Source organism: Lepeophtheirus salmonis, chromosome 3 (assembly GCF_016086655.4).
Source record: "Lepeophtheirus salmonis chromosome 3, UVic_Lsal_1.4, whole genome shotgun sequence".
Classification (NCBI taxonomy): domain Eukaryota; kingdom Metazoa; phylum Arthropoda; class Copepoda; order Siphonostomatoida; family Caligidae; genus Lepeophtheirus; species Lepeophtheirus salmonis.
Window position 1 is genome coordinate 27565594 of NC_052133.2, and position 18854 is coordinate 27584447.

General features: G+C 31.0%; 1 protein-coding gene and 2 long non-coding RNA genes across 5 annotated transcripts; 1 reads left to right on the forward strand and 2 right to left on the reverse strand.

Annotated features, from left to right (window-relative positions):
• Positions 1–576: 576 nt before the first annotated feature.
• Positions 577–3843, reverse strand: LOC139904985 (uncharacterized). Its single transcript, XR_011779354.1, has 3 exons — positions 1480–3843; positions 1287–1426; positions 577–1224 (listed from the first exon to the last, which is right to left on the reverse strand). It is a non-coding gene; the product is annotated as an uncharacterized lncRNA (long non-coding RNA).
• A 9301-nt stretch (positions 3844–13144) lies between these two features.
• On the reverse strand, positions 13145–17810 carry LOC121114809 (plasmolipin). 3 transcript variants are annotated; one of them, XM_040708890.2, is made up of 5 exons: positions 17267–17810; positions 17130–17218; positions 14047–14214; positions 13862–13978; positions 13145–13785 (listed from the first exon to the last, which is right to left on the reverse strand). In XM_040708890.2, exons 2-5 carry the CDS (start codon positions 17199–17201, stop codon positions 13675–13677), a joined length of 468 nt encoding a protein of 155 aa, XP_040564824.1. In that variant the 5' UTR covers positions 17202–17218; positions 17267–17810; the 3' UTR covers positions 13145–13674. The 3 variants fall into 3 exon arrangements, with proteins under 3 accessions (XP_040564824.1, XP_040564825.1, XP_071743354.1); XM_040708891.2 differs by having other exon boundaries at positions 17273–17437; XM_071887253.1 differs by having other exon boundaries at positions 17130–17445.
• LOC121114810 (uncharacterized) lies at positions 17793–18292 on the forward strand. The gene is made up of 3 exons (XR_011779355.1): positions 17793–17923; positions 18001–18106; positions 18161–18292. It is a non-coding gene; the product is annotated as an uncharacterized lncRNA (long non-coding RNA).
• Positions 18293–18854: the final 562 nt, after the last annotated feature.

Consider the following 18854-nt stretch of genomic DNA (forward strand, 5'->3'; position numbering starts at 1 on the left):
AAAGGATAAATATAATTTAGGATAAGTTAAGAAATTGAATAATTTAAGATTGTGATAAATTGTTACGAGTCGCACAAATTTATCAATGTTCATTAGTCATACTAGTCATTTCTCCTTTTTGTAGTTTACAGGAAAAGATAGAGTCAGCTTTCTTGTGTGAGCGCGATATTTTTGTTTCCTTTCCAGTAGTTCTAGTATTCCTTGAGTATATGCAGCAGATAATAATATTGCCACCTGTATATAAAAGAAAAAACACGCCTTCACAAAAGATACCCTAAACATGCGTTACCCATAATTATAGTTGATAATATTGTAAAGAAAAACGCGTGCAAGGAGGAGGGGTGAAAAAAGACATATGGTATCATTGTTTAAAATACTGATGTGATTATCATCTGCCTGCTTTATTATGATTTTGAGGGTATAACGAATGTATTTATTAGCAAAATGTTTAATGAAGATATACTACGTATAATTGACTTCGACATCCGTTACAGTAGATTTGAAAACGTCACACTCATGAAATTGTAATTCATTATGAACCTTATTCTCAGAATAATAGCTAATGAAACGACAAAGTAGAGTATTTGAAATATATTTGAAGCTCAAAGTTTAAAAAAGAAGGCTTTAATTAAATATAATCTACATACTAAAAAATAAACCATTAAACATTTAAGTTAAATATACAAAATTAAACAATTAAAATCATACAACTATTAATAATAATAAATTATAAATACAGAATATTGAAATAATAGATTGATCCAGATAATTTTTTCTTGTTCTAACATCGGAATCGGAAAAACCCCTCTTCTTCATGTGGAAGTTGCTATATACAATTGTGCACAGGATAGATATATCTCTACCGATGAGATCTAACTAATTATTATTAATAAAGTAAATGTCAAAATCATAAAATTAGACAATAAATATATTAATAAAAAAATGTTAGAAATAAATTAATCGTAAAGATTTAGAGCAAAAGCTAATTATGTAGTAATGTCCGGCGATATTACTCCCTATTAAGAGCATCAAAAAGATTTTCCCCGTTATTTAGATATGCTTATATAACAACATACTATTATCATGAAGGATATACACAATTGTTAATTATAATGCAACACCCAATGTAACTACCCTCGTTGTTGTGACCATTTAAACAGTTGTTTTTGCCTTTTATGAGTTTTCTGAACACCATTTCTTGGAGCCCATCAACCATAGCTAAGCCTTGAGTGATAAAAAAGTAATATTTATTGACTATGTAATATTGGAAAACCTAATTATCATACCCAAGTCTTAAAGCGAAGTAAGTAGTCTCAGACAAACTAGTTGCAAAAAATCCAAAGCTACTACCCCCGTTGTTGTGACCATTTAAGCAGTTGTTTTTGCCCTTTACTGAGTTGTGTATCATAATTCTTGATATGTTTAGCTAAAATAGAATCATATTTTATGGTTAGATTTTAAAAAAAATTGAAGACTTACTGTGAGATAGTACAAAATTCGGAGTTCCATTTCGATATTCATAAATACTTTTTACTGATAACTTGATCGTCATTTGGTGTGGATGACTCAAAAATTTTTTATATGTATTTCTATAAATGACATGAGTACCAACATCTTCCATTAATTTAATGATGGTTCCTCGGGAAGGATATGTTTACCCATGTATTTCTCCATAATTTTTTGAACGTCGGATGATTAGCAATGGATAAAGTTATATTACATGCAAAAGCATCGTTGTGAGATCAGAGTTAAAGTCAATAATTCATAAATCAGAGAGAGAAGTTACGACCACGACGATAATAATCAGTGATGAATAATCTATATCCCGCTGGTATGTTAAAAAAACAACAACGAAAATTAACGTAGTAACCCTCACAATTTGAAGAATGTTTGAGTGTAGAGCAGCTTAGCTGTCATGACGTTTTATTAGATTATCTGTGAGTAGCCCTGAGAGGGATGGAAAGAAAGAAATAAAACACAAATCATACTCCGTATGACGCAACCTTTTCAGTTAGTTATTCAAAGGATATTACTATTGTGATACTTAGGCCACGACTCCAAAACCTTTTAAAGCGCAACGTTCATATGGCAACTCCTTTTGTCGTTTCCTTTACTATTGATCCCATCATTGACTTGGCATAAGCCTCATATCAATATATTTAATGAGTGATTGGATGATAATCTTCTAATAATATAAATTTGACATTTCATATTTAAAATAGTATAGAATTAAGGAAAAACGAAAAGTCCGTTGCTGAAGGTTATCAGATTATGGTATTTGTGAGCTCCTCAAATTTGAAGTATTGTATTAAGATGATTATTACATTTCAGATTTAGTGTTTCTGAAATCTTCATTTAAAATAATGGACACTGTGACTGGTCAATTTAATTGCTTGCTCGAACTTCAAATAGAATCGGATTCAATATTATGAAGTGTACCATAAATAATTGCCATTGTCATCGTTGAGACAAACAAAATTATAAAAACGTTATTGAAATTTTTATTCATATTACATATTTACTCGAGTTTCATATAAACATAAATGAAATTGTTTACTGTACTAGTTAAAAATAGATCTTATGTTAATTTGATAGTTTGTATTCTTCCTTTACGCATCTTAAAATAAAATAAAAAATTGTCATATAATGCCACTAATGCATATATTTTCAAAAAAAAAAAACAATTGTGTTTATTCAAAGGGACTTTCCATTGTACTTACAAGTCCAATATTAGTTATTTTTCCATTGAAGAAAGTATAATTTGTTTAAAATAAAAATAAATGTAAAATTAATTAACAATACTGCATTTCAAAAATATTTAATATTTATATAATAGCTTTTAAAGGGTAAATTAAATGATAAATATTACTTGATCGCTGATAATTTATGTAAAAATATATGGAGTTAGGACAAGGATTCTAGATATTTGGGATGCCATCTTTGTAATTATGGAACTATAGTCCAGAAGATGTTGAAATTATAACAAGACTGTAAAACTCAAATTAATGAAAGGAATTTGAAACTGTAGACAAGTCATATAATAAATTCCAATTAGGAACATTCCAATTTTACAGAAGATATAACCAAAATGCTTGTCTCCTGAAATATTCTTCTCCATATCGTTAATCATCCAAATTTTGTTAAGTTTATGGAAATTTACACTGGAAAAGTAATTCCCTCTCGCTTCTCCATCACCAAGTGAATGGAGTCTCAAAGTAAAGTAGTGTTGACCAAAATTTTAAAAAAATTGAGGGGAAGGATATATTTCTTGCATTGGACGAAACTACTGACACTCTATAGTGGTCCATGACTGCAGTGTTAGATGGTTCTTTATATGGTTAATTTTTGGGTCGTTCTTATCTCATTAATTTGTAAGGTATCAATTGATTACAAGTGTTTCTGTAAAAGTATCATCAACGTTCTTGTCTCTTATTTCAGAGGCTAAAGACTGAAGGTTTTCATTAAACAACGGAGCTTCATACTGTATTAAACCAGCCGAAACCCTTAAACAACATTTTCCAATTATGTTGCATATCATTTGTATTGCTCATAGGCTGAACAGAATAGCAATGCTCTGACCTGATTTCTTTTAAAATACAAACACTATCATCTCTGAAGTGAATATATATTTTTTAAATTTAGGTGATCTAAAACAATTGAATACTACGCCAAGCACTTCAATTCAGTCGAGGAGTATATGAATGTTAGGTATGGAAACTATGATGCAATCTATAACACAAAAGATGTTTTGAAGAATGCTCCACTTTTGTATGAAATCATGTTTATTCAAAATAATTTAAATCCAATCCAGGTAACCAAGAAAGCTTTGAAAGAGCTACTCCCGAGTGTAACTATCGTAGAAAATCTATGCCAATATATTACGCTTTAACCTTTCAAAATTAATGTCTGTAGATGATAGGGATACATCAAATTTAGAAAATTGTCAGCATAAACTATCCATCACGATATAGAGTTTTTAACATACAAAAACACTTCTATCGTTAAATTTCATTCCGAGAGGGTTTCCAACGTGATGTACATAAATTGACCAAAAAAATCCCGTCTGACGAAGGCTCACGTCAAGAATATGATAATCAAATGTAATATTGATATTAACTATGAGGATAGTTGAATTATTCTAAATTTAATAAATAATATTAACAAATAATCAAAAATTGTTACTTTAATTTTAAATAATACATACCTATTACATTTTATATCGATTCCATTATGAAAATTTAACTACTAACAAATATAAGAAATTAATTCGATAAAAACTAAGTAAATAATAATAAGACTGAATTGAAGTGCTTGGCATAGTATTCCACTGCTTTAAGCCAAGATCCCTAACGCATGAGGATAGGTGCTGGTGGGAGTGGAGCTTGGCATAAAGCAGTAAATTCACGTTTTCTATCACCTGAATTAAAAAATACTTTCTTTACTTCAGAGATGAGAGTGTTTGTATTTTCGAAATAATCAGGACAGAGCGTTACTATTCTGTTCAGACCATGAGCTAGACAAGTGACATGTAATATCATTGGAAAATGTTGTTTAAGATTTTCGGCTGCTTTAATACAATATGAAGCTCCGTCGGTAATGAAAACCTTCAGTCTTTCGCCTCTGAAATCTGAGCCAAGAACGTTGCTGATACTTTTTACGGCAACACTTGAAATAGTTTTATTGTCGGGTTTGGTAATATTTTCCAAATTAATGAGATAAGGACGTCCCAAAAAATAACCATCTTAAGGACCAACCAACACAACACAAGAAACGTAATGAATTATTGTACTTACAAAACCAAATCTCAAGTCAATACTTCTTTTTAAAAATTACGAAGCAACTTTACACGTTTCTAAAACTTATGAAAATAATTAATACGTAGTTCGTAGTTACAGGTACTTATTTATATATGATTAATGACCAATGATAATAATTAACAAAAAAGAAGAAAGAGGCAAGCGACAATCGTTTTTATTTTTAAGGGTTCTGCATGTACATTGTGCACGTCTAAGTGTATATATACATAGATATCAATATACACGCATACATATTAATGATATTTTTGTGAGAGCAACTCTTCTCCTAAGCTCGGAAAGATGCATTCATATGAAGTTCATCATGATGGTATAAATAAAATTTCAATATTTTTTAATTTATTTCAAAAACATGGTGAAATAATTTGTAGCATTTTGCAATTTTGCAATCTTCACCTACAAAAGGCTAGTACTTTTTAATGTATGTAATATTAGTTAAAATGAGATGATTAATCACACACAACAAGGTTGTTAATTTGCTTGAGGATGAAAAAACTCAAAATATGATATTGGAGTATCCATTATCACTGTGAAAAGGTAGTGGGTCAAACACAAGGCTTTTGAGGAACTCCAAAACAAGCCTAGTAGAGGAAGGAAGAAGAAACTTTCATGAGCACCTAAAATCACAATTGCAAAATCCCTAACCGAAAGACGTCAATCTACAAGGAAATTGGTCGCAAAACTCACGAAGGATGGCCATCATGTGTCCCATGTAACTGTGATAAAACACTTGAGGGAATATCTCAAATTCTTCCTTACAAGCTCCAGCTTCTGGCAAAATTAATCAAAATTCCAAAGTTGAGTCCACTGAAACTATGAAATTTCCCCTGAAAATCAAGTGTGGAGACTTATGAGATACAGAACACTAAGTGAAATGCATATTATCCCATAAGGGCAAACTGTTCTAGCCAAATACTATATGGAGAATATTCTAGAGAAGTATCTTCTGTCTGCAATACAAAAGAGTAGAGAAAATGGATCAACTTTCAAGAGGAAACATGAGCCTCACATCTCCAAGGTAATTTTTCAGCAGGACGGGGCTCCGGCTCATCACTCCGAATTGGCACATGATTGGCTTCAAACTAAATTGCCTAGCGACAGTCCTGATTTATTTCCGAATAAAAATGTATTGTCCAAAATAGATTCAAATCTTTGAATCCAGTAACAAGTCTTTGATTGAAAATGTAAAATTGACCTACTCAAAAATAAGTCCAGATATTTTAGATAATTAATATAATTTTGTGTATCCGAGAGCGTATAAGAAGGTTACAAAGGAAAATAAATAAATATGGTATTTTAAGAGATGAAAAAAATAATTTGAGAGGAAAACAACCTGGTTTTCACTTTAAGTTTAAAAATCTTTTTCATAAGGATTTATGAATTTTTGAGTGTATTGTAATTTCATTTTTGTGCTAAGTGAAGTGGGTGGGTGTTTAGATAGTAAATTCGTCCCTTGCTTCGCATCCGAGTCGAATCCTGAGGATTCTTCTAGGATATTCTAAGCTCTTTAGAGAGGTATGAAGAGGTTAAGAGCTATGGTAAGAAAGTTCCGTTAAATTTCTTACTAAAAATATGAATAAAACGACGGAGGAAAATTTTTATGCCTCTAGTTACCTACGAGCTCTGAAGAAGAATTTAGCTACTAAAGCCAATAGGGTAATTGTTGATTTGACCTCATCAAAAAATGATTAATACCCCAGAAGATCTTGCAATTTAGATGTAGAAGATACTATTTTTGGTATCCTTAAGTTAGAACAGGGTAATATTCAGAGAGTACGTATATGCCCGGGTTATAAAAATTTGATTTTAATTGATTTCAAGAAAGAAATAGATATAGGAATCTCATTTCAGCATGCGGAGGACGAATTTGTTATCAGAAAACTGGATGAAGACATTAATGGTATTAAGGGAGCTGTTAGAGGTGTGAAAACTCAAAGAAGAGACAAATATGGGAACCCTATTATTTATGAAAAAGAAATTACAATTCACTCTCCGCACGAAGATATCAAAGTTGAAGATATTATTGAGACTTTCAAAAAATTTTGAGAGGTCATTGGCCCTGTTAAAGAATGCTGTTTTCAAGACGGAAGACTTAAGGCTTGATGAATGGGAACTATCCTGTAAAGGTGACTCCCAGAATTGATATCCCATGTTTTCTTCCAATAAAGGGATTGAAGACAAGAGTCTCGTATCTAGGTCAAGGTAAATACTACACTAGATGTTAACAAGGTGGCCGTTTTGCTAGAGATTGTTCTAATAAACTGATGAAATGGCGTGAATATTTGGGATCAATGAAAGTAAGAACTGAAAAAAAAGTAGGAAACAGATAATACTTCAACCTATCATGTTGTTCGCGAAGAACTACTTGTCTTGATAACAGTAGTGAATCCTATGATCCCGAAAAGGAGCCCCTATTAAGTAATATATCTTAAGTCCATAATATAGATGAGGATACATTGAGCAAGAGGAACGAAGCCAATAAGGATCAAGCCCAAGAACATGAAGTGCCAATAGAAGATATGGATGTATCTCTCACTTCTATTGACAAAAAAATACTTCGCAATTAATAAGTTCAGAAATGGAAGGAGTGACTAATGATAAATTGATTAAACAAAAAAAAACCTGCAAAACGTCCCATCATGAATGAGCTTATAATGTCTTCTAGGACTAGGTCTGGATCGATCTCTAAAAGGACGGCTTGCGACTCAAAGTTATCTCCTAACAAGAGGACTCCTCAAAAATTTTAAAAAAATCAGGACTAATTTTGGATCAGTTATTATTACATTAAATCGACTATGTAATATAATTTTTTTTAAATACCCACACCAGACTTACTGAATTCCTACAAAATTTATGAATCGATCGCTTAAATCCCTTAATTTCTCTCAATGTCCGTAGAGGAAAATTGTGTAAAGTCAGACACACTCTAATGAAAAGACTTAATGACTTTAAATCAGATATTATCTGTCTGCAAATACATTAAGAGCCTTGTTTCCTCTTCATGTGGAAAAACGTGTACTTTTTTCCTCCCTAGTTGTTTTACCTATTGTTACACTGACTGGTGTAAAACGTGTACTTTTATTTCGAGATTGTTAAATGTTCCAATTTGTATTGAAGAATTTTACAGAAAAAGTGAATGGGATAAGATCTTAATTATTTTTTGCAACATCAGAACTTTTTTTAATCAACGCGTATGGACCGAGTGAGAGAGAGTCGACTTTTTTTCAAGCTGGAAACTGGACTTCCCTTAACAGTTTAATCTATAAAAAATTAGCAGAGTGGAGAAATTTTAACTTACAAAAAAGGATCGACTTATATAATATACAAGCAATTCCATGGATCTTGTATTTCCATCCATGTATATCCATACTTCGTCTCCGATAATCGGAGAGCATTCAATTAAGGAGGAAAAAAGTTGGCTTGAAAATTTATTTTATAAATCTTATATTCCGTCATTAAAAAGAAGCAAGGAGTAACCTGGAGGTGGACTTGCCACAATTTCTACTATCTTGCCTAAAATTTACAAGAGGATTTTCCTTAACTTAATTATGAACCCAGATTTGAGGTCTTGTATTTTCTGGAGTAGGATTCGGAAGTGGATTTTGTTTTGAACGAAAATGATAAACTCGGAGGTGGTTCGATTTTCTTCCTTGATTGGGGCAGCTCATAGAGTTTTGTGGTTAAACGATGTCGTTTTTGACTCAATCTCGACAATAGACGTAATATATAAGAACAAGGGAAATAGCTATTTCTTTAAAAACCAAGAAAATCCGATAAGCATGGAAAGGGAAGCGTTGGATAATAACGTTATTTCAATTCATGATGTTAAATGTGATTATATTTTCTCGAAGGGGAAGTTTTTATTACATTTGCAAAAGACAGAAGCCACACCCTGTATGCTTACTCCTTGGCCTATGAAAATGGGTTTATTTAAAAAAGTATTAACCGAAGTCATCACGATTGGTAGAAAATATCTCCGTATTCTAAGTTTGAATGAAGATTGGACAAACCATATAATGAATTCAACTAAAGGAATTGCCGATGGCAGGAACTTCAATGCCCAATTTCTAGTGGCTACGGGTTGTATAATATTTAATGATTATTGCAAAAACTCTGGTAAAGTTTTTAATTCTTTAGTTCATGTTTCTACTGAGTGTCCTTTTTTGCTGTTATTGAGGAAGTTTGTTGAATGAAACTTAGACGGCAATATAAACACCTCACCAAACCATATATCGGCCATAACTCTGTTTGGGCTTCACAAAAATAAGTTAATTCCTTCGAAGAAGCCTAAAACAATCGGGTTTGGCATACTTAGCTCAAAGTCTTATATTGCGAAAAAGTTGACCTTGAAGGAACCAACGAATGGCATTGAGGTAGGTAAGAGTCATATTTAGAGGTTTAGAGGTCTATGGGAACTAATTTTAAACTACAATGCGTTTTTTTTTATTTTTACCAAATGTAATTCCTTAATTTATTATGATGTATTTTTTAAATTATGTATTGTAAAATAAAGACCTTAAAAAATGGTAATTATTGTGTTATTTACTCTTTCTTAAGGTATCATCAATTTCTTAACATACTGTAAATATATATTTACATATTTATACAGTTATACTGTACACGCACAATAGAAGTGGTAACCTACCTATAGATATTATATAGGGTGCCCAGTCATCTTACCTTCATCTATTTTACCCCAAAACAATTTGCCTTTAGCCATTTTGCCAAAGGACATTTTGCCTCAAGGATATTTCGCCTTAATATAATATATAAATAAATGAAATTTATGCGTCGTTATTGTTTATTTTCGGTAGAGATTGATGTTCCCTTTGAATTTTTTAAATCAAAATATGCAATAAAATTACTATAAAATGAATTTAATGTTTTTTCTCTGTTGGTACAATGATGGAATTATGCTCATGCTTCATATTATGCTTGTTTGTCAATCCATGTGTATTTTCTAGTATGAATAATCGATTATGTCTAATGATAATTACTAAAGGAGAAGTGATTAAAAATTCTTCTCTTTGAATGATTCCCGTGTATATTTATTTTTGTTTTTCTTATTATTCCTATTTTGTCGCTGGTTCGAATTCACTACATAGTGAGATTTTGTTGGTTTATGTATTGACATTTTGGGGCATGATTCCATTCTTTTTCTAACTGAAAACAACCATTCAATATATTTTATAGTAATACACATTACATATTTTGATTAAGAAATTCCTAGGAAAAATAGTTTAAGGAAAAATTACATAGTGTCATCATTATATAGGATCGGGACGGAAATAATGTAATACATAGACTCTCCTAAAAGTAAACATGGGCCGAATAATAACTCGTCGCTATCCGTTCACCAATATGCCTAATGAGAAATTGATTCTGCTTTGTGATAATGGCAAAAATCTAGGTGATCCAACTATTAGTGATTAAAAGGCCAGGCCATAAAATTGAATAATCAAGCTTTAATATAAATATTATCCTTAAGAATATAAAGGTCATATTTACAAGCTTGTGAAAGGAACGCAAAATAGAACTACGTTCCATGAAACGTGCGTTCAAAGAACGGGGCATACTTATTTTTTTAATGGTAAAAATAAGATTTTAGCGTTCTGTTCCAATAGTACTTCAAAAAAATTCAAGAAATCAAAGTTTTTTTTAGTTTTTTTTACTTTATAAAAATGATTTGAAGAGCTGATAAAGCAAAGACGAACGCTTGGAAGACCAATTTTGTGCAAGTGGCATCGGGGGGGTGAAGGATCTTATCGAATAGGAAGTTTATAGTACTCTACCTTAACTAGAACATATGAACTTGACCAGTTCAATAATTCTGAATCATGGGGCCGAGGCTCATCATTTGGTCGTGAATGTAAGATAATGGGCGATTAAAAATAACAAATTCTGCTCACGTGTGTAGCGAGGGCCGTAGTAGTATAGTTTCCCACTAATTAGTGTTTATAATAGCGATGTCGCTTCTCGTTCTATTATAAAATCAACCGTAGAAACCTGAAATGATGCGGGAGAGAGGGATAAAAAAGCTTTACAATTACTATGTAGGTACAACACTTACCAAACCACCGACAAAATCCATCGAATAACAAAAGATGTTATCCAACTCTAAGTGATTAAAACCTATATTGAAAGAAAATATAAATTATTCTGATTCGTTAAATTATTCGATCTTATGCAATCGAATGAAAATAATCCAATATGTTTCATCCAAATGTCCCAAAACAGTATATTGTCCAATCCTCAGCAAAAATTTGAAGAATTGTTCAAAAGGAGTGGTTCTTAACCTGGATTCGATCATAAATTAGGGGCTCGGTGGAGGTCAAAACACAAATAATTTGACACGCTCCACTTTACCAATTAAGAAGGGTTTGGTGAATATTCATATGAAACTCGTGGTGTTTATTTATCATTGCCTCCAACAATATTAAGAACCAGTGTTCTAAAGGGTAATCCTCTTGACCAGAACAAAAGCAAATCACATCCTGTAAATTTTTGAAGAAAAAAACAAAAGGGCAGAGCGATCGCCCTAATTCACACTAATTAACTTTATTTCAAAATTTTATGCAGCCATAAAAATTTATCATTTAGAAAAACGTGAAAATGTGAACTCAAGGGACCAAAATTAGGAGAATACTCACGAGCCCTATTCAATTTAAGAATTAATAATTATATATTCCTCAATTTCAAAAATTTGTGAAGTACCACCGATATTTGAAGCATACCGAACTATTAAAATTCGAATGCTTTGGTCAACTACTTATTCTTTTCTAACAACGTCAACTACTTATTGACATCATCACTATTTGTTGCTTGTATGTTTGATTTGAAAATTTTAGTATAAATTTTAAAATATATTAATAAAATAAGTGAAGGCGAAATATGACTAATGTTCAAGCATTAAATACAAAATAGTTATTCATCATTATCGATTAAATAATTTGAATTAAATATAAGAATATCTTCTTAAATTTTTTTAGCGTAAATGTCATATAACAAGTCAAACTCTTCAGTATTTATTATTGCTTTGCAGCAGTTGATTCCTCAGTTCTTGCATTTAAGTCTATTTATCAACAGGGGTATGAATAATTATTTACCAATATTGTTGAGGGAGCAGATTAGATTTCTGTGCGTTATTTTGGGAAATTAGAAAAAATAATTGTTTACTCAAGAACAGGATTTTAATGGATCGTTCGTAATTATGATATTCATCCAAAAATCTACTTTTCTTACTTCCTTTATCATCAATTGATGACAAAATGGGATCATTTCATTAATAAAATTGAAACAAAGTCTTCGAAATAATAAGATTTATCGGGTATTTTAAAAGGTCTTCGCTCTCCAAAATTTCAAATATAATAGGTTTTATGATGATAACATGTTTTATAAGAATTATTTTAAGAAGGTATCATACAAAATATAATAAATCTGCCTAATTGGCTAAATGTTCCTAATTGAAATAATTATCAAGCAGAGATAACATGTTTCATCAAAAAGGGAAAGTGTAGATATTGGTGCCCGTTAATTTTGCCCTAAGCTATTTTGCATCTAGATATTTTGCCTCAAAGACATTTTGCCTTAAGAATATTTCACCTTAACATATACATAAATGAAGTTTATACGTCGTTATTGTTTATTTTTGCTTGAAATTGATGTTCGGTTTGAATTTTCTAAATCAAAATATGTAATATTTATTACTATAAAATGCATTAAATTGTTTTTTGTTGGAATAATGATGGAATTAAGTTTTGCCTCATATAATGCTTGTTCGTCAATCTACGAGTCTTTTCTAGCTTTAATAATCCATAATATATAATCATAATTACTTAAGGAGAAGTGATTAGCAATACTTCGAAACGAATCGTTGCCCTCTTTATATATTTTTGTTTATCTTATTATACTAGTTTTAATATCTATTTTATCTCTGGTTCCAATTCATTAAATATCGAGATTTTGTTGGTGTATGCATTGAAATTTTTGGGTAATGATTCCATTTTTCCAACAGAAAAAAACAATTTAATGCGTTTTATAGTAATACACATTAGATTTTTTGATAAAAAATTTCCAAAGGAACATCAATTTAACCAAAAATGACATATAAGTCTCATTTATTTATACATTAAGGTGAAATATCATTGAGACAAAATTAACAAGGTCCTTAGATATGTTAGTTTAAAATTTTGATGAGTCGAAGTCAAACTAACTAGGAGTAATTGAACCAATTACAAGAAGTGTTGCAAGTGCCCCCAATCTCCCCTAAGCTATAAAATATCTCAAAACTAATAAACTTTGAAACATAATTTACCCGCAGCACAAATAGATATTTATTGAATGATTTTATTATCTAATATTATGGCACAGTTAATATTTTATTTCATCACTCAATATTTAAATAGAAAAAAAAACTAATTATAAAATGTAGCAAAACTAAAGGGGTTCCACATCAGTCATGGAACATCAACCTGCATAGTTAGTAAATGTCAATATATATATAATTATGAATTAACCAAACATGTATAAAAATTGGTCATTAAGGGTAGTTTTTATTATTATCAAAGATAAACAATCAATAGTATGTTGCGATTCATATAACTGATTCAATTTATAACATCTTAAGAAACAAAACAATATAAACGTCCGTAAACGAATTCCGTTAAACCATGATTTAAGTTATGATATTGCGTTAAAAAAATTTAGGAGGTAACTCCTCAGGAAGATGATTTGTATAAGAGGAGAAGCCTTAATATCATAGGTAGTTATAAGCGGACATGGCTGAAAGTATTGGTTAAAAAACTATTTGGCTTCAAATAATCTATTTTCATAACCAGTGATTTTAAAAAAACCGGATTTATTAAACTGATGGAGGTAAGGCCTCTCCAGGTCCAAGGGGATTTGCTTTCCATTCTAGATATACAAAATAAGCTCCTATTCCATAAAGGATATCATTGAAAAGTCCAAACACCTGAAAGTATGAATATTGTAACATTTAAAGTTATATGTATGTATTAAATAGAAATGTTATCAATTTCTAGACTTACTCCTGCTGCTACTTGAAGTTCAACCCATGTAGAGCTGCCTAATCCAGCAAATTCCGCTAATTGTGCTACAAAAGCCGTAAAGTAGAAAAAAGTTATGGCTGTCGTAAACCAAAATTCCTATTATGATAAATACGATAAAAACAAAATGCATTATAAATTGGGATACTAAAAAGTAAGGTACTTACAACTTGCAACCAGTTCACATTGTAATTACGTAAATTTACATCCAAAAATAAATAAAAGGCAGTGAAAAATAGTGTCCCTAAGAATGCAATGGAAGCAACGAGGAGGAACCAATGTTGTGTACTGTGAAATCCAGGAGCACAGCAGGCTAAAGCCAAAATTCCTACTATCTAAAAAAATACATATATATAAGTCATTATTAAAATTGATCATTTCCACACAAAGTCATTTTTTGCAATTTTTCAACGAAGTATGTCATTTTATGCCTTACATTTATGGTCTTTAACTATGGTCGATAGCTATTGTTGCATTATTTGTACCAGCTTAATAAAAATATATTATGGAAGCAAAATTATTCACTGGAATGCATTATCCAATATAGTTGTACACTTATTAAGATAGTTTAAAAATTGCCTTAAATATTCACGCACAATTTAATTCTAGGTCACCGAAAAGTCGTTACTATGTTGCAAACTTGATTTTGCTTTTACATTTCTAACTATGTAAGCACAAGTTTGTTTGACCATGAATCACGTATTCAATCATAGATTAAGAAAAACTTGCTTCATTCATTATATAACAAGATCTGTCTAATTGGCGCAATTGTACAATGTTTGATCAATTTTGTTAAAAAGTGTCAATTTTTCATATTAGAGCCAATGCTCAGTCTAATTCCAGATATTTAGAGCTGCTTAAATATTAACAATCTATGATAAATGATTTGCAAGACCATAGCCCACCGCCATAAGAAATAATATGTTGAAATATTATATTCTCAAATAGATCCTATTTAAGTAAAGAATTACTTCACTTAATGTATGTTTTAAAACATTAAAATTTACGTTTTTGGTCCTAGGTATATACCAAGTGGTCCATTAAAATCTGAACACTTTGAATTTGAAACTTCAACAAGTTATAATTTATTAATTAAAATATAATTTTAACATAATTAATACTATAAATAGATGTGTGTCTGAGCTCTCTTAATAATTAATTTAGCCGCTTTTAGCGGCAATGATGGCTTCTAGGTGGCAGTGGAAGGCCTCGGACCTGCTGCAGATGTATTCCTCTGTCATGGCGTCCAAGTACTGGCTGAAAGTGGTTTTGAGGGCCTCTATGTTTGGATGACGGAGACTACGACATCCACCCAAAAGGTCTAGTCGAATGTCAAAAAAAGAGTTCAAAAGACTCACTGAAAGAGTCTTGCAAAAGAGAAGATGGGTTTCTTTCAGCAATGAAAAGAAGAAGAAAAGTGACTTCTCCACCCTCACAAGGCTCTTTCCACCCACTTTTTATAGCTTTCTGGACAGTCTTGTGTGAAACACGATATCTCTTGCATGGGCCCTCATGGACTAGAGGGATGGGCCTGGACTGTTCTCTTTAACTCCTCCGGGTCCAGTTTGACCTGTCTGACAGAGCTCTTCTTCCTCTTCAACGTTTTGGACTTTCTAATGGCGTAAAAGGTGTTGCGGGAGACAGCCAACTGCATGGAGCGCACGAATGGAAATTTGCCGATCAGGTTTAAGTCTCATTATCTCGACTTGCACGTAAGGTAGAGAGCTCAGCTTTGTTCTGTCTTGTAACTAATTGTTTATGCTGTAATATATCCAAGTATGGATTAATTTTAATCACTTAACCTTCATTAATTAATGAATTATTAAGTGATCACATTTCAATGGACACTCCGGTATATGATTTGAAATAATGAATGAAGAGGAACTTTAAAAAATTCTAAAAATTATTATTATAATTAAAAAATCTTTATGAATTTACGTACATGTAAATCTATTACAGTTCTTATTGAAATAGCAACAAAAAAATAACTCATATAAATCATGTAATGACACATATAAGTTTATTAACTTTATATATATATATTTATAGGTATTTTATCTTAATCTTTCAACTCTTTTATACATGGATAACGATGATTATATAATTAGTGTATTCAGCAATAAATACGTTCATATATACTGGAAGAGGAAAGGAGATATTGTGTAAGAAATGAAATTTAGGGATATTTCATGATAAAATCTACTTATGAGGCAAGTGTAAATAAATACAGATGTTATTTTTAAAATGGACCCAGCTTTTGCTTTTAGATAAAAAATAAAAAACGAAACTTTGACCATATTAAATAATCACTCAACCTGGGAAAACTAGTCAGGTCTTGTTTCCACGTAGCTCAATGCATATTTTTAGTACAAATCTGTCCTTGATATTTATTTTTGTATGTGCTTAAAAAAAGTAATAAGGATACATAATTTCTCATTCAAGATTCTTGCATCGAAGTCTTTCACAATTTTTTTTAAATAAAAAAATAATTTACAAACATTGACATTAGTAATAAAGCAGACAATTGGATTTTTTTTTATTTTATTTTTTTCAATATTTAATTTTTTAAATGTCATAGGAAGTGGAGATAATTAGGTGATTAATAGAATGGAAAAAAATGTATGTACTAATATGTTTTTTGTTTCGTATGATATTTAGGATTCATATGATTAATTATCAACACAATAAAAGTGTTATTCTAATAATAGGTAATTCAATAACAATTTGTTTCAAAAGAAGACTTCAAAGATACTTCTAAACTAATACTTTAATTATAATTGAATTTGAGAACAAAAGTCTTTTAATCTGATTAAAATGATGAGTTAAAAAAGGATCGCTCACACGTTCGGGTTTGACTGAACAAAAGATTCTTGTATGTGTATGTATAGAGATTCATAAGTCCATTACGTAAGAACTCTTTTTTGAATTGAAGCTTGCTTTGTTAAGAATATATTTATTTTTATACATATTATGTATTTATACATTTGGACTCTATTTTACTTTTTTAAATACAAGTTTTGCTTGCCCCATGTGAGGATTTCTTTCTTACTTTGGTATCCATTTCCCCCCAACATTTTAACATAATATACTCAAGCATTCCAATATAATTACTCTCAAGATTTGTCCTTAAGGTTATAAATAACTTGGCAATGTATGAATTTTTTTGAAAGGCCGATTTCCTATTTTATTTTTGCTTTCCCTCATCATATTTACACATATAATAAGTACATATGTAGTAGTATTTTCTTACCAATTCTCCAAGTTTAACTCTTCCAGGCCATCCCTGTAGATATTCGTGCTTTACTTCAAGCGTTGTAGGCATAATGAGGTCACACTTTTCTACAAATAAATTATTAATAAAAGTCTTGTTTAATAAAAGGCTCTCACAAAAACTATGAACACATTGACACAGCACTTGCGAAGGTTAGTATCTTCTACTAGGAACTGGCTGGCTCAATGTCCGATCCGATTCAAAAAGAGAGAAAAGAGGGGAGGGGGGGAAATCATGCTCCCGTATTTTTATTTTAAAGGTTGCTACTCCTATGCTGAAGGAAATCTGCGCATCTGGGGAAATGTACATAGGAGGAGGAGGGGCCAAACGCGTACGCTTTACACACGCTTATTTTTAAATGTGTTGTTGACGTGAACTAAAGCTTTATGAATTATATGTGGATTGTAGAGTGTGTAAGAGCTAAAGGGAACAGTCAATTCAGCCTCCCTGTACTGACATAATAACATGAAATATCTAATCTAAGTTCTAACATAGTTACATTGTGTGTAAAATGTGGATGATGTTCTTTAACCATTTAAAAGGAATATGATTGGATACACATATATACTTGATACGTCATGTATGCATTACTGTATTAGTCATATTTATTTATGAATGCGCAAAAGGAAGTTTCTTCATTTTGGCTGTTTCTTATCATCAAAATTATTATTACTTGTCAAGGAGATGACACTCCACTATCTTTAAGTTTAAATGAACGACATGTGAATATGTGGCCTATAAAAGCAATCTACATCTCTCTCAAATATACCCATGTAATACATATTATGTACTTAAGTATATTTAGTAATATATAGTATCTCTTGCATACACTTAATTCCCCTATCTATAGCAAGGCTACTCAACTGGTGGCCCATGGTGGAAATCTGGACCTTCTTGCATAAGACATGAGAAAATACTACGACCATGTATAGTGATGAAAATCGTGTGTATTTTGGGTATGTAAAAAAAGAGAAACTGAAAATCAGCATGGTAACCCTGACAATTTAAAGAATGTGTTGGAGGAGAGTATCGTAGCTGTCATGAAGTTTCCTTAGATCAGCTACAATCAGCTGTCAAAGTGAAAAGGTAGAGAAGGAAATAAACAAAGACATTAGCAAGAATTACTCCGATGTCGATGTTCTATTCTACTCTGAGTCCATGAAGGACCTACAATTATAAGTCCTCAACAAATCCTCAAGGTATTTTATGAGCACACACGAATGTTCAATCAGGTTTTCAATATAATTGAATATAGTAGCAAAGGAAGTTAACATCTCAGAAGTTGACACCAGCTTAGGAAAAGAAAATTCATTCTTCATATTACCAATTCCAAAAAAAAAATGGACAACATAAAAAATATACACGATTTACATCACTAACCATGTATCTCCTCAAGCTAACAGGCCTGTTTTGTTAGTTTTTTTTTGTTTTTTTAAGGTTTAGGTGTTATATGATTGCTTATAAGTAAAGATTTGATTTTGTAGAGAAAAAGTTTATGGATTAAGAAAGGAAAAAAGGTTAGTATGAGTGCTCTTGTTTTATTTTTATTCTTTAACAAATCGTCGTTATATTCACATCATCCTCTGAAATAAGATTTATTTCCTATAAAGAAAGGAGACTTGAAATTATTTTCTAAATAAAAAGGTTCGAAATTAAATTCAAATTTTTAAATAGAAAAAAGGTTCGTACATGCTTTATCTTTGC

What these genes read in the sequence shown, in the direction of transcription:
- LOC121114809 (XM_040708890.2), bottom strand. Translation starts at nt 17,201, where the DNA reads ATGCCTACAACGCTTGAAGTAAAGCACGAATATCTACAGGGATGGCCT. An exon ending in GAGTTAAACTTGGAGAATTG is followed by an intron (nt 14,215 to 17,129) that starts GTAAGAAAATAC and finishes GTATTTTTTTAG; the next exon opens with ATAGTAGGAATTTTGGCTTT. An exon ending in AACTTCAAGTAGCAGCAGGA is followed by an intron (nt 13,786 to 13,861) that starts GTAAGTCTAGAA and finishes TCATACTTTCAG; the next exon opens with GTGTTTGGACTTTTCAATGA.